Source organism: Scyliorhinus torazame, chromosome 12 (genome assembly GCF_047496885.1).
Source record: "Scyliorhinus torazame isolate Kashiwa2021f chromosome 12, sScyTor2.1, whole genome shotgun sequence".
NCBI lineage: Eukaryota > Metazoa > Chordata > Chondrichthyes > Carcharhiniformes > Scyliorhinidae > Scyliorhinus > Scyliorhinus torazame.
The window spans coordinates 206228923-206243603 of NC_092718.1; the positions used below are offsets into that span (position 1 = coordinate 206228923).

A 14681-nucleotide genomic window follows, 5' to 3' on the forward strand; every position below is an offset into this window, starting at 1 on the left:
GGTCAGGCCAAATTGCTGCCGTAGTTGGTTCCAGGACTGGAGGGTGGCTATCACCACTGGACTGCTGGAGTGTTTTTTGGGTGGGGATAAGAGTGCCACCGTGGCAAGGGCCCGGAGGGAGGTCCCCTTGCAGGAAAAGTGCAGACTCGATGGGTCAAATGGCCTCTGTGGGAATCTGTGATCTAATCTACTCTATATTAGGTGCTGACTTAACTGGCCGTTGAGTTGCTGCAGAAACGGGAGTTGCTGCTGGAGGTTGTGTCAGTGGCAGTGACTGTTACAGTCACCCAGGGAGGCAAGGAGGTCCATGGCGCCGGCTTGAACATCAGGCTTCTGTAGTCATGCACTGTCTGCATCTCCCCATCACACATTTTCTACCCTTGATCCCAAGGTCAGGTGAGCCCATGCTGCCTTAATCTGTTGCAGGGCCCAACCAGTTGAGCCATGTGTTGCTTGGGTCTGCTCAAAACATTTCTTGACAACTGGTGTTGTTGGATTTCCAGACTGGAGAAGTTATACAGTGATGCTTTTGTGGGCAAAGATCTAATTCAGGAATGTCCCTATTTACAGAAAAGGGCACAGAATGTTTAAAATATTAAAATAAAGCAAGATAAATGCTGTGTCCTTTCACCACATAACTAATGACATATGATAACTAAGCTCAAGAAATATGTATACCCTCAAAGATGCTATGTGAGAATCAATGGCTGGGTACAGAAATCACAAATCAGAAACGGAAACTTAATAAATTAAGACTTGTGTCTAAATATGTGAAGACAAACTCACTAGTACCACACCAATTTTCTTTTAAATGTCACATTTAATGAATTTCCACCACTGTACTTCAAATCTACATTGTACAAAGTGACCGGCAAATGTGTCACATAGGACGATGAACCTCAGGTGAAGTCTTGAAACTGGTTTCTCAGCAGGCTCTCGGGACTTTTTCTGTGCCCCAGTTTACTGAAAACAGAAATCTTCAAATACAAGCCTTTAAAATCTTCATTTGCTATTAAAGCTCTGGAGGCTTAACTTTGCATTTTTAAAATTCATAAACCTCTTCATTGTTCCTAATTGTAAATAATGCAATTTCCAGCATGACAGTCTTTGTCACAGCAAGCTATTACTTCATTTAAGTTAAAATTTTAAAAGGAAAACAATATTAGGGATCTAACTGAAATCTGTGCACACCTTTGCTCTGGGTCACTCGCAACAAGAGTCCAATGCTAAATACAGATATGAACTACAGTTATTTAACAGTCAAGTACTAATGACCGAGCCTGGGGTCATATTCTCAGCTTTGAACACAATTGCGTATTTAAGACAATCCATAAAGGTTCCTTCGTACATGTGAAAAACTTTTTTTTCTTAAATATAAAAGCTGGAAGGGACATTCAAGTTTTAAATCCCCACGCTGAATTGTTTTTAAAAAAAACGTGGAGGTAAACAAACCAAGTTGCATACTCCTGGAGGTAGAGCCTTCAATTTCTGTTCATATATACATATACACAGAATAGTTCAGTGTTCCAGTAGATAAGGATTTGTCAGAAAGGATATTAAAACTGCACTACTGTGACGTTTCAGATCAACACTTCCACACAGTTCTGCCTAAAGACACAAGACACAATTAACATAATCGCCTATGTGCTGCTTTTTTTTCCTGTTACACTGTCCAGTGCAGAAAATAACTTTCACGGAATATTTCACAGACCTAAAATGTGCAAGCTAATTCCTCTATACAGTAATGTCAAGACTTTTAAAATCTACCCAACACTGGACTTATATACACAAGTGATGTGGGGGGGTGATGCATGCTCAAGGTTTGACTGCAGAAATAAAACAAAATGTTTCTAAAAATTGGTTAAATATAATTAAGGGACTGGGGAAACATAAATTACTATGAGTGATAAATCCACACTCACTCCATCTCTTTCTAATCACAATGTTTTACAAACAACAGCAAACCACTGTCACAGCTCTGAAGAGAAGCTAAAGAATTGATCTGTCAGGCGACACGCCCATTTCATTAAATAGCCTTATCAACTGACATGACTTCATGATTGGTCGGCATAAACGTTGTATTCTGAGCCAGCCTCCGTTCCAAGTGTCTTCAGGAAAGGGTCAGCGTTGATTCCTTAGAGATCCTGTACATGCCTGTTCCATGTCCCACTTCAACGTCAAGACACCTAGTTCATTTTAGTGCAGCTTTTGTTTTTTCCAAAGCCAAAAAGCAAAGGCTGCCTGCACGGGGTTCCATAAATACATACAAACTGTACAGCTCTTGCTAAAGCTGCTTTATTTCAAAGCACAACCACCAATTTTATCCCTAAAAAATACAAGTCCAGCATATTCCTAAAAGTATATACTTTACAATTATCAGTGGTTTATTTTAACTTTTTAAAAATTTTATAAGTAAAATTACACACTTGTCCCGACATAAATGGTACTGCAAATTTTAGACTCTGTGAGAACCTAAAATATTTGTCATCAGTAGTTTTTTCCACTTACTCCCATACCAGTGGAGATGGGGGCATCTCAGAGGGCTGAGCTACTGTGGAGCTGTTAAGAGTGAAAATAAAAACATAATCAGAATAATATAAACCAGTTCAGGCTTTACAATGAAAATTAAACATGATAGAAATTTTAAATGTATCCCAAATTGCTCATTTCCAACTTCCCTTCAAACAGAATAGTTCTCAAACTGGGGACCTGCAGTCACCTCAGGATTCATTGAACCGATCAGCTTTATGGATGGATGACGGAAGTAGTGCTGGGTGCAGTGGCCAAGGTTAGATGACCAAGTGGTAGCTGGAGGTGAGCTTTGTATGAGTCAAGAGTAGAGCGCAGCAAACATCAAACCCATCCCACCAATATTTTTAAATAAATACCTGTTTTCTTAAAAACATCATCAAAACACTTCATATGCTTATTTTGAGCAATTTATAGTATAATCTCAATGGGTGGATGGTGATTACTAATTCATTTGAAAAGAGGTCCTTCAATCAAAAAAGTTTGAAACTGATTGAAAAAGAGTATTGCTGTAAAATGTCTCACAATGACAATCAATTCCAAGTGACAGTTTTATCGCATTTTCAGCGGCTAATGAGCAAGTCAATAACCGAACCCATTCCAAAACATTCTACCTCATTTGAATAATGAAAATCAAGCTGATTGAAAATCAGTTATCTCTGGATTGATTGAAAATATATTTAATGGAAAATCAGTAATCACTGGATTGATTGAAATATATTTAATGGAATCATGAACAGTACCAAGGATGGCAAGGGTGCAATAGTGTTAAAAACTGAAAAATAATCATAAAGACGTCTGATGAAATTGAGGTGCATGCCCAGAATTTTGCTGAACCTTCAACTTGAAGAACTATGGGCCTTGAAGAATCATGCAGCTTTAGAATCCATACAGTGCAGAAGGCGACCATTCGGCCCATTGAGTCTGCACCCATCCTTCGAAAGAGCACCTTTCCTAGGCCCACTTCCCTGTCCTAATCCCGTAACCCCACCTAACCTGCACATCTTTGGACACTAAGGGATAATTTAGCGTGGCCAATCCACCTAACCTTTCGAAGCAAACACACACTTATCCATAACTAGACTTACAATATATTCTGTACTCTGCAAAGGATAAGTATTTTAAATCCAGTACAGGTTGGCTGTCAACTTTAAAAAAAAAAAAATTTAGAGTACCCAATTCATTTTTTCCAATTAAGGGGCAATTTAGCGTGGCCAATCCACCTAATCTGCACATCTTTTGGGTTGTGGAGGTTGAAATCCCGCAAACACAGGAAGAATGTGCAAACTCCACACGGACAGTGACCCAGAGCCGGAATCGAACCTGGGACCTCGGCGCCGTGAGGCAGCAGGGCTAACCCACTGCGCCACCGTGCTGCCCCGGCTGTCAACTTTAAGTACTGATGTCAAATGCAGATTTCAAAATAAATCATTTAATAGCACATGCAAAGCTGGAAATTGGTTTGCAAGACTCCAATGCTGAACATTAAACAGCAGAATAAGCGTTCAGTATGCACTGAACTCATCGAGGGCTATGTGGCAAGTATACAATTGCCATAGTCTCAGTTCTGTGGGTTTGGGGGGGGGGTTCCTTCTCCAGGACACTATTCGCAGATCCCCACTGGAAGTGTCCAATAGTGAAGACAGGGCAAGGAAAGGCCAGCGCTCAAGTATGATGCCTACCCACAGCCAAACTGCTAGTTAACATTCATGATCAGATATAAATTATAATCACTGAGGCAGCTTTCAGAGAATATATTTACTACACATATTCATGCAATAACAGAAGTTAAAAAATAATTTTCTCCTCCCAAGAGTGGAATTTCTATGAATGAGCAATACTTGATCTATACTTGGAACATTTTGAAACAGTGCAAAAATTAAAAATCAGAAACAAATTGAAACAGTCAGTTTTCTAGTAGAAGTCTAGGTAATAGATGTGGAACACAATATGGATTCAGATATTGTTTGCAAATTTGTCTAATCATCCTTTCTCAAAGATTGTGGTTTGTTATAACTAAAACCTCTACAAAGTATTTAATTTCACAAGGAGATGCAATTTTTATTATTTAGGATAAAGATAAATACATCATTCGATGTTTCTTTTAAATAACAGAATATTAGCTTCCTGATTAATTCACTTAAACTTTAAGGATACAAGACCTTTCAGGCTTGACTTGAATTCAATACCCGTTTGTATTTCTAACTTTTTAAAGGGATTATTCCATACTATACTTTAAAATGAAAAATGCCGCTAACAAGACATCGGCATCAATGTACCTGATAAAGCTTTTAAATGCAGCAGACTGTGGGTTGATGCATAGTGGAACCCTGTTCCCTTTCTGCTGTTCCAGAATGAATTGATGAATGAGCTCTGCTAGACAGAAATGAATTATATTCAGTCATAACAATACAGCTGTTTAAATCATTGTTAAATTCTGATCTGTTCTTTTATAATTCCCATTAAGAGGTTTTATTTTGAGCAGTGAAATCAGTTGAAGATGTGAATAATTGAAGTGTGTGTAAAATTCTGCAATGTTAATACTCAAATAGCAACAGTGCACTGGAATGTCAACAAATTATATGGAATAATGCTTGCAATTTCCCCAAACTTGCATTTAGCAACTGTCTTAATATTGAGCACATTCCAGGCCACTTTACAAAGAGAGAAATGAAAATAACTAAAAAGGAACACGTGCCAAACCACGAAGAAGGAAATCAAGAGGTGCGTAGTTACAAAGATGACTTCTTAGAGGGCTTTTTTAAGGGGGAGGAAGCAGTCAGCGTGGGGGCTTGAGGGGAGCTTTCAGAGATTTGGGCAGAGGCAGCCAAGACTCGTGGGACGAAGGTAAGGGATGTGCACAAAAAGCCAGAGTCAGAAGACTAAAGGGTTCATGAAGAGCTTAAGACTGGAGAATAGTGCAGACATGGGGTGCAGCAAGGTCGTGGTGATTTGAAGTTGAGGACGATGATTTTAAACTTAATGTCCTAGTGGACAGGGAAATAGATCATCCAGGTTAGGAGGGTAGGGGTGATGGAGAAGAAAAGATTGATTGCAGGATTGGGTATTGGCTGTACAAATTTGGAAACGTACTTTATGGAGGGTGGAGAATAGGGGGATAGCAAGGATGACATCAGTTTTTAAAAGAGGTGCTAACAAAGCATGGATAATTCAATGGTGTGAAGCTGAGTTTGGGGACAGAAGTGAAAAATGATGCAGTGGTGGAAGCATGTGGTTCTGGTGATGGAAAGATGGGTATTTGAAAGCTAGTCTTAGTTGAGCAGTATGCCAACGATTTGCAAGGACTGGATCAGCGTTTTAAGTGGCAAGGGAGGAAGATGGAGTTAGTAACAGGGAGCAGAATAAGGGTTGGTGATCAAAAGCAAAAGCTTTTTTCTTCCCAATGTTCACCTGGAAGACAACAGTCTTGTCCCAGATCTAGGTTTCTGTCATTAACCGTTTCTCTGCTGAAGATGACAACTCATGCTAATACCGCAATACAGTTACACAAGTAGTGATGACAACATTCCCCTCACATACTCATTAGTGCTTTGTGGGAGCAGTCATTTTCAGTTTGGTCTGGACAGTTAAGAGTTGGCATGCTATTCAGCATACTGAGGCCAAGACTGACCCTAATATTGTTATTACCCAGTATGCAGTCCCAGCAAGTTAATTATAATTAGGATGGAAACATTGACCAATTGCAGATTCTACTACGAATCTAACTTAGTAAGGACTAAAGGCTGAACATGGAACCTACTTTGCATGACATGGTTTACTTCAGTGATGCATGCGTGATGCAGCACGATAGCATAGTGGTTAGCACAATTGCTTCACAGCTTCAGGGTCCAAGGTGATTCCCGGCTTGGGTCACTGTCTGTGCGGGGTGACGGTCTGTGCTGAGTCTGCACGTTCTCCCCGTGTGTGCGTGAGTTTCCTCCAGGTGCTTCGGTTTCCTCCCACAGTCTAAAGATGTGCAGGTTAGGTGGATTGGCTGTGCTAAATTGCCCTGTGTGTCCAAAATTGCCCTTAGTGTTGGGGGGTGGGGTGGGTTACTGGGTTACGGGGGTAGGATGGAGGTGTAGGCTTGGGTAGGGTGCTCTTTCCAAGAGCCGGTGCAGACTCGATGGACCGAATGGCCTCCTTCTGCACTGTAAATTCTATGATTATCAGTTCTAAAGCAAAGGCATAAAGAGCAATAGATTGTGTTCCATCAATTGTAGAATGTTTTTGGTTAAAAATAGCTAGTATACTGTTAAACGTCAGATCAGAAAGCTGCAACTATAAAACAGTATTCAAAATTGCACTGACCTTTAACCTGCCGAACAGATGTTAGGTTTTTTTCAAAGCTGTCATCAAATTTGGGATTGGTGATGGGCTCAAAATCATTGGTGTAAACTCGTCCTGTAGAGGTGGTATAACAGCATTTGCACATACAAGTGTGATACCGGAGCCGTCCTTCATCCAAGTACGGATGGGCCAGGGCATCCTTTGCAGAGATTCTTTTTGACTATGGTATAAAGGAACATCATCCAACAACTTGATAATTTTATAATGATTTGTCCGGCGAATTTTGTGAAATATTACATTGCTTCCAGGAAGCTAAGAAAATGTCATTAATTTCAGTTAAAACCTTTACTACCATATAGAAAATAATAGATTGGATAGGGGATTTTTAAGAAAAGGTACTCCAAGTGCTTTTTGTACAGCAGGTTCATTAGTAAATTAAAATTGCTGAAGAGATTTAATTGCAAGCTGACAGGAGACTCGGGCAGTAATCTCAAAATTCAGTAACAGAACACCATTATTCAAGAATTAACAGTTACTGTAGAAATTTTTCGGATTCAGATTATATAATCAATGTAGGGTAATAGAGAATACAGACTAGCTATATTTTCACATATGAAGAGGGACTTTACAGTACAATTTTTAAAATAGTTAGCATACTTACAGGATCAAAAACTAACATCCTGCAAAGGAGGTGGACAGCTTCATGGGTCGCCTGGCTGGATAATGTGTAAAGGACAGGAAGTGATGGCTGTAGGGAGAGGAAATAAAACTTTGAAAACATCAATTATTACCAACTGTATGTGAAAAAGGTCACTTTTAAACTTGTGAATATTGCAGAGATAATAATAGGGTAAAAACAGGACAATAACGTTATCAAAATATTCCCAAATTAGTCTAGTCTTCTGCTTTAATCATGTAATCAATCAAAAAAAGTCCAATTTAAAAAGTCATGTGGCTACTTCCATGGTCCTCTGAAGAGCTGAAGCAGCTTTTAACAGTGTGTGAAAGAACTAAAACTGCATTTTCTCTTAACTGCAACATTGGTGCCAAGTGGTTTCGCTTATTACTTTATATGTAACCATAATCTGGTGCCAGAGCCTGACCCGAGACCAGATTGAAGTAGAAAAGGAGCTCTTGGAGGAGGGAGTTTTACTCTTGCTTTGGAGTCAGTTCTTGACTTTACACCCAATTCACATTCCAAGTGAAATTGCTTATCAATACAAAGGTTGGAGTGTGAAAGCAGCACAAGTTGATAAGAACATAAGAACTAGGAGCAGGAGTAGGCCATCTGGCCCCTCGAGCCTGCTCCACCATTCAATGAGATCATGGCTGATCTTTTGTGGACTCAGCTCCACTTTCCGGCCTGAACACCATAACCCTTGATCCCTTTATTCTTCAAAAAAACTATCTATCTTTATCTTAAAAACATTTAATGAAGGAGCCTCTACTGCTTCACTGGGCAAGGAATTCCATAGATTCACAACCCTTTGGGTGAAGAAGTTCCTCCTAAACTCAGTCCTAAATCTACTTCCCCTTATTTTGAGGCTATGCCCCCTAGTTCTGCTTTCAACCGCCAGTGGAAACAACCTGCCCGCATCTATCCTATCTATTCCCTTCATAATCTTATGTTTCTATAAGATCCCCCCTCATCCTTCTAAATTCCAACGAGTACAGTCCCAGTCTACTCAACCTCTCCTCGTAATCCAACCCCTTCAGCTCTGGGATTAACCTAGTGAATCTCCTCTGCACACCCTCCAATGCCAGTACGTCCTTTCTCAAGTAAGGAGACCAAAACTGAACACAATACTCCAGGTGTGGCCTCACTAACACCTTATACAATTTCAGCATAACCTCCCTAGTCTTAAACTCCATCCCTCTAGCAATGAAGGACAAAATTCCATTTGCCTTCTTAATCACCTGTTGCACCTGTAAACCAACTTTTTGCGACTCATGCACTAGCACACCCAGGTCTCTCTGCACAGCAGCATGTTTTAATATTTTATCATTTAAATAATAATCCCTTTTGCTGTTATTCCTACCAAAATGGATAACTTCACATTTGTCAACATTGTATTCCATCTGCCAGACCCTAGTCAGTTCTTGTGCACAATGCACTGTTTAAGGGTGATCTACAAAGGCATTTTAAGCCCCACAGTTGATCTTGTGTTGTGTGAAACTTAGCCTATCCAAATCCCTCTGCAGACTTCCAGTATCCTCTGCACTTTTTGCTTTACCACTTATCTTAGTGTTGTCTGCAAACTTGGACACATTGCCCTTGGTCCCCAACTCCAAATCATCTATGTAAATTGTGAACAGTTGTGGGCCCAACACTGATCCCTGAGGGACACCACTAGCTACTGATTGCCAACCAGAGAAACACCCATTAATCCCCACTCTTTGCTTTCTATTAATTAACCAATCCTCTATCCATGCTACTACTTTCCCCTTAATGCCATGCATCTTTATCTTATGCAGCAACCTTTTGTGTGGCACCTTGTCAAAGGCTTTCTGGAAATCCAGATATACATCCGTTGGCTCCCCGTTATCTACCGCACTGTTAATGTCCTCAAAAAATTCCACCAAATTAGTTAGGCACAACCTGCCCTTTATGAACCCATGCTGCGTCTGCCCAATGGGACAATTTCCATCCAGATGCCTCGCTATTTCTTCCTTTTAAAAAAAAATTATATTTTATTCAAAATTTTGTGGCCAAACATAACAGTACATAGTTTTTCTTTTGAACAACAACAAAGCAATATAAATAACCGTGGCCAATTTTAAACAAATAAATAAATAATATAAAAACAAAACTAAGTGGCAACTGCCTTGTCAAAAATAGTTACTCTCCAAAGATACAATCCAACAACCCAATATACATGACCTATAACAATGTCTATACATATACAATGACATCCCTGAGAGTCCGTCCGGTTCCTCCGCCCCCCCCTCCCCCTCCCCTCCCTCTGGGTTGCTGCTGTTGTCTTCTTCTTTTCCATTCCCTCTATCTTTTGGTGAGGTCGTCGACGAACGGTTGCCACCGCCTGGTGAACCCTTGAGCCGAACCTCTTAATACGAACTTGATCCGTTCTAACTTTATAAACCCTACCATGTCGTTTATCCAGGTCTCCACACCCGGGGGTTTGGCTTCCTTCCACATTAACAATATCCTGCGCCGGGCTACTAGGGACGCAAAGGCCAAAACTTCAGCCTCTCTCGCCTCCTGCACTCCCGGCTCTTCTGCAACCCCAAATATAGCCAACCCCCAGCTTGGTTCGACCCGGACCCCCACCACCTTCGAAAGCACCTTTGCCACCCCCACCCAGAACCCCTGTAGTGCCGGGCATGACCAGAACATGTGGGTGTGATTCGCTGGTCTTCTCGAGCATCTCCCACACCTATCCTCTACCCCAAAAAATCTACTGAGCCGTGCTCCAGTCATATGCGCCCTGTGTAGAACCTTGAATTGTATCAGGCTTAGCCTGGCACACGAGGACGATGAGTTTACCCTACTTAAGGCGTCAGCCCACAGCCCCTCCTCAATCTCCCCCCCAGCTCTTCTTCCCATTTCCCTTTCAGCTCATCTACCATGATCTCCCCCTCGTCCCTCATTTCCCTATATATGTCCGACACCTTACCATCCCCCACCCATGTCTCTGAGATCACTCTATCTTGCACCTCCTGCGTCGGGAGCTGCGGGAATTCCCTCACCTGTTGCCTCGCGAAAGCCCTCAGTTGCATATACCGAAATGCATTCCCTTGGGGCAACCCATATTTTTCCGTCAGCGCACCCAGACTCGCAAACGTCCCATCTACGAACAGATCTCTCAATTGTACTACCCCAGCTCTTTGCCATGCTCCAAATCCCCCATCCATTCTCCCCGGAACAAACCTATGGTTTTCTCTTATCGGGGACCGCACCGAGGCTCCAGTCTTTCCCCTATGCCGTCTCCACTGCCCCCAAATTTTCAATGTGGCCACCACCACCGGGCTTGTGGTGTATTTCTTCGGTGAGAACGGCAACGGTGCCGTCACCATTGCTTGTAGGCTAGTCCCCCTGCAGGACGCCCTCTCCAATCTCTTCCACGCTGCTCCCTCCCCTTCTCCCATCCACTTACACACCATGGAAACATTGGCGGCCCAATAATACTCACTTAGGCTCGGTAGTGCCAACCCCCCCTGTCCCCACTACGCTGCAAAAATCCCCTCCTCACTCTCGGGGTCTTCCCGGCCCACACAAAACTCATAATACTCTTCTCGATTCTCTTGAAAAAAGCCTTCGTGACCACCACCGGGAGGCACTGAAACACAAAGGAATCTCGGGAGGACCACCATTTTAACCGCCTGCACCCTACCTGCCAGTGACAGGGACACCATGTCCCATCTCTTAAAGTCCTCCTCCATCTATTCCACCAACCGCGTTAAATTAAGCCTGTGTAATGTACCCCAATTCTTGGCTATCTGGATCCCCAAGTACCGTCGCTATTTCTTCCTTGATGATGGATTCCAACATCTTCCCTACTACCGAAGTTAAGCTCACTGGCCTATAATTACCCGCTTTCTGCCTACCTCCCTTTCTAAACAGTGGTGTCACGTTTGCTAATTTCCAATCTGCCGGGACCACCCCAGAGTCTAGTGAATTTTGGTAAACACTTAATTTGCAGATCTGATGACTTGCCATTTGCAAAACAGAAAACCCAAGTGCAACCATGTTTATAAACCAATGTAATACCATCACACAATGCACTGTTTAAGGGTGATCTACAAAGCCATTTTATGCCCCACAGTTGATCTTGTGTTGTGTGAAACTTAGTTGAACTGATGATGTACCTTCAATTCACCGAGAGGACGAGTGAATATTAGGCTTTATTAGTCATGAACTTGCCTAGCCAGAGTCGGAAGTACCGGATGAATGCCGCCCACAGGCGGCCGGTTTATATATGGCCACGGTGAGGGCGGAGCCAGAGGTCGGAGCCCTAGCGGGGTTACAGTACAGTACCTGGAAGCAGGTTGTATCACCACTTCCAGGTCACAGGTCATAGGTTACAGTATCATACAGGCATTAGGTGAATACATTCACCACAACTGAGGGCAGCATAGTGGTTAGCACAATTGCTTCACAGCTCCAGGGTCCCAGGTCCGATTCCGGCTTGGGTCACTGTCTGTGCGGAGTCTGCACATCCTCCCCGTGTGTGCGTGGGTTTCCTCCGGGTGCTCCGGTTTCCTCCCACAGTCCAAAGATGTGCAGGTTAGGTGGATTGGCCATGATAAATTGCCCTTAGTGCCTAAAATTGCCCTTAGTGTTGGGTGAGGTTACTGGGTTATGGGGATAGGGTGGAAGCGTGGACCTTGGGTAGGGTGCTCTTTCCAAGAGCCGGTGCAGACTCGATGGGCCGAATGGCCTCCTTCTGCACTGTAAATTCTATGATCTATGAATAATGGTAATTTTGGTGCAAATTTAAATATTCATAGAATCATAGAATTTACAGTGCAGAAGGAGGCCATTCGGTTCAGTGAGTCTGCACCGGCCCTTGGAAAGGGCATTCTACCTAAGCCCACACCTCCATCCTATCACCATAACCCAGTAACCCCACCTAACCTTTTTTGGACACGAAGGGCAATTTAGCATGGCCAATCCACCTAACCTGCACATCTTTGGACTGTGGGAGGAAACCGGAGCACGCGGAGGAAACCAACGCGGACACGGGGAGAACGTGCAGACTCCGCACAGACAGTGACCCAAGCCGGGAATCGAACCTGGGACCCTGGAGCTGGGAAGCAACTGTGCTAACCGCTGTGCTACCGTGCTGCCCATTAGCCGAGACATTTTTGTAGAGGGATGTGTTTGTACAAATATGATGTGGAGATGCCGGTGTTGGACTGGGGTGAGCACAGCAAGAGGTCTTGTAACACCAGGTTAAAGTCCAACAGGTTTGTTTCAAATCACTAGCTTTCAGAGCACTGCTCCTTCCTCAGGTAAATGAAGAGGTAGGTTCCAGAAACATATATAGACAAAGTCAAAGATGCAACAATGCTTTGAATGCGAGCATTTGCAGGTAATGAAGTCTTTACAGATCCAGAGAGAGGGGTAATCCCAGGTTAAAGAGGTGTGAATTGTCTCAAGCCAGGACAGTTAGTAGGATTTCGCAAGCCCAGGCCAGATGGTGGGGGTTGAATGTAATGCGACATGAATCCAAGGTCCCGGTTGAGGCCGCACTCGTGTGCGGAACTTGGCTATAAGTCTCTGTTCGGCGATTCTGCGTTGTCGCGTGTCCTGAAGGCTGCCTTGGAGAACGCTTACCCGGAGATCAGAGGCTGAATGCCCTTGACTGCTGAAATGTTCCCCAACTGGAAGGGAACATTCCTGCCTGGCGATTGTCGCGCGATGTCCATTCATCCGTTGTCGCAGTGTCTGCATGGTCTCGCTAATGTACCACGCTTCGGGCCATTCTTTCCTGCATCGTATGAGTTCTCCCAGTGAGCCAGAGAAGACACAGCCGGAGTGAGACAGAACCAAGAGTGAGTTTGGGAATTTGAATCTAGGTGGGAATTCGAAGCTGGGTGGGAAGGAAGTGCTTTTTCTCCCTAGTAAGTGACTGGTAAGTAGTGTTTCTGTTTCCTTTTTCTTTTCATTGGTATATTTATTTATTTTTTTCTTCGCTGTTTATTTATTTATTTATAGGGAGGGGGGGGGGGGGGGAGAAATTGTAATTGTTAAAGTTAACCAAAGGTTTAAGACATGGCAGGAGATCTCAGACACGTGTCATGCTCCTCGTGTGCGATGTGGGAGCTCAGGGACACATCCACTGTCCCTGGCTCCTTCACGTGCAAGAAGTGTGTCCAGTTGCAGCTCTTGTTAGACCGCTTGACTGCTCTGGAGCTGCGGATGAACTCACTTTGGAGCATCCACGATGCTGAGGACATCGTGGATAGCACATTTAGCGAGTTGGTCACACTGCAGGTGGAAAGTACTGAGGGAGATAGAAAATGGGTGACCAATAGACAGAGCAAGAGTAGGAAGGCAGTGCAGGTGTCCTCTGCGGTCATCTCCCTGCAAAACAGATATACCGCTTTGGATACTGTTGAGGGAGATGGCTCACCAGGGGAAGGCAGCAGCAGCCAGGTTCATGGCACCGTGGCTGGCTCTGCTGGGCAGGAAGAAGAATGGCAGGGCTTTAGTGATGGGGGACTCAATTGTAAGGGGAATTGACAGACGGTTCTGCGGACGCAATCGAGACTCCAGGATGGTATGTTGCCTCCCTGGTGCAAGGGTCAAGGATGTCTCGGAGCGGCTGCAGGACATTCTGGGGAGGGGGGGGGGGGGGTGAACATCCAGCTGTCGTGGTGCACATAGGCACCAACGATATAGGTAAAAAATGGGACAAGGTCCTACAAGCTGAATTCAGGGAGTTAGGCGTTAAACTAAAAAGTAGGACCTCAAAGGTAGTAATCCCAGGATTGACGAGCTAGTCAGAGTAGGAATGTCAGGATAGATAGGATGAATACGTGGCTCGAGAGATGGTGCAAGAGGGAGGGATTCACATTCCTGGGGCATTGGAACCGGTTCTGTGGGAGGTGGGACCAGTACAAACCGGACGGTCTGCGCCTGGGCAGGACTGGAACCGATGTCCTTGGGGGGGGGGGGGGGGGGAGAGTGTGTTTGCTGGAGCTGTTGGGGAGAGTTTAAACTAATGTGGCAGGGGGATGGGAACCGATGCAGGAAGTTGTAAGGTAGTAAAACAGGGACAGAAACAAAAGGCAGTAAGGGGGAAAGTGTAAGGCAGAGAAGCCATAGTCAAAAATCAAAAAGGGCGACAGTATAACGTACAGTGATTGAAGGGAACTCAGTGAATAGGACCAGGAAT

At 43.7% G+C, this 14681-nt stretch overlaps 1 protein-coding gene across 8 annotated transcripts in view; it reads right to left on the reverse strand.

Moving 5' to 3' along the window:
* Positions 1–800: 800 nt before the first annotated feature.
* The window catches only part of nlk2 (nemo-like kinase, type 2), a 204689-nt gene continuing 190808 nt past the window's right edge, over positions 801–14681 (reverse strand). For 4 of the 8 annotated variants that reach the window (XM_072469770.1, XM_072469772.1, XM_072469774.1 and 1 more), the window contains 4 exons: positions 7481–7567; positions 6841–7039; positions 4809–4905; positions 801–2559 (listed from right to left, as the gene is read on the reverse strand). In XM_072469770.1, the coding sequence (XP_072325871.1) occupies positions 2505–2559; positions 4809–4905; positions 6841–7039; positions 7481–7567 (438 nt within the window). In that variant the 3' untranslated portion in view covers positions 801–2504. Of the gene's footprint in view, positions 2560–4808; positions 4906–6840; positions 7040–7480; positions 7568–14681 lie in introns of those variants that run through there. The other 4 variants (XM_072469771.1, XM_072469773.1, XM_072469776.1 and 1 more) reach the window with 2 other exon arrangements.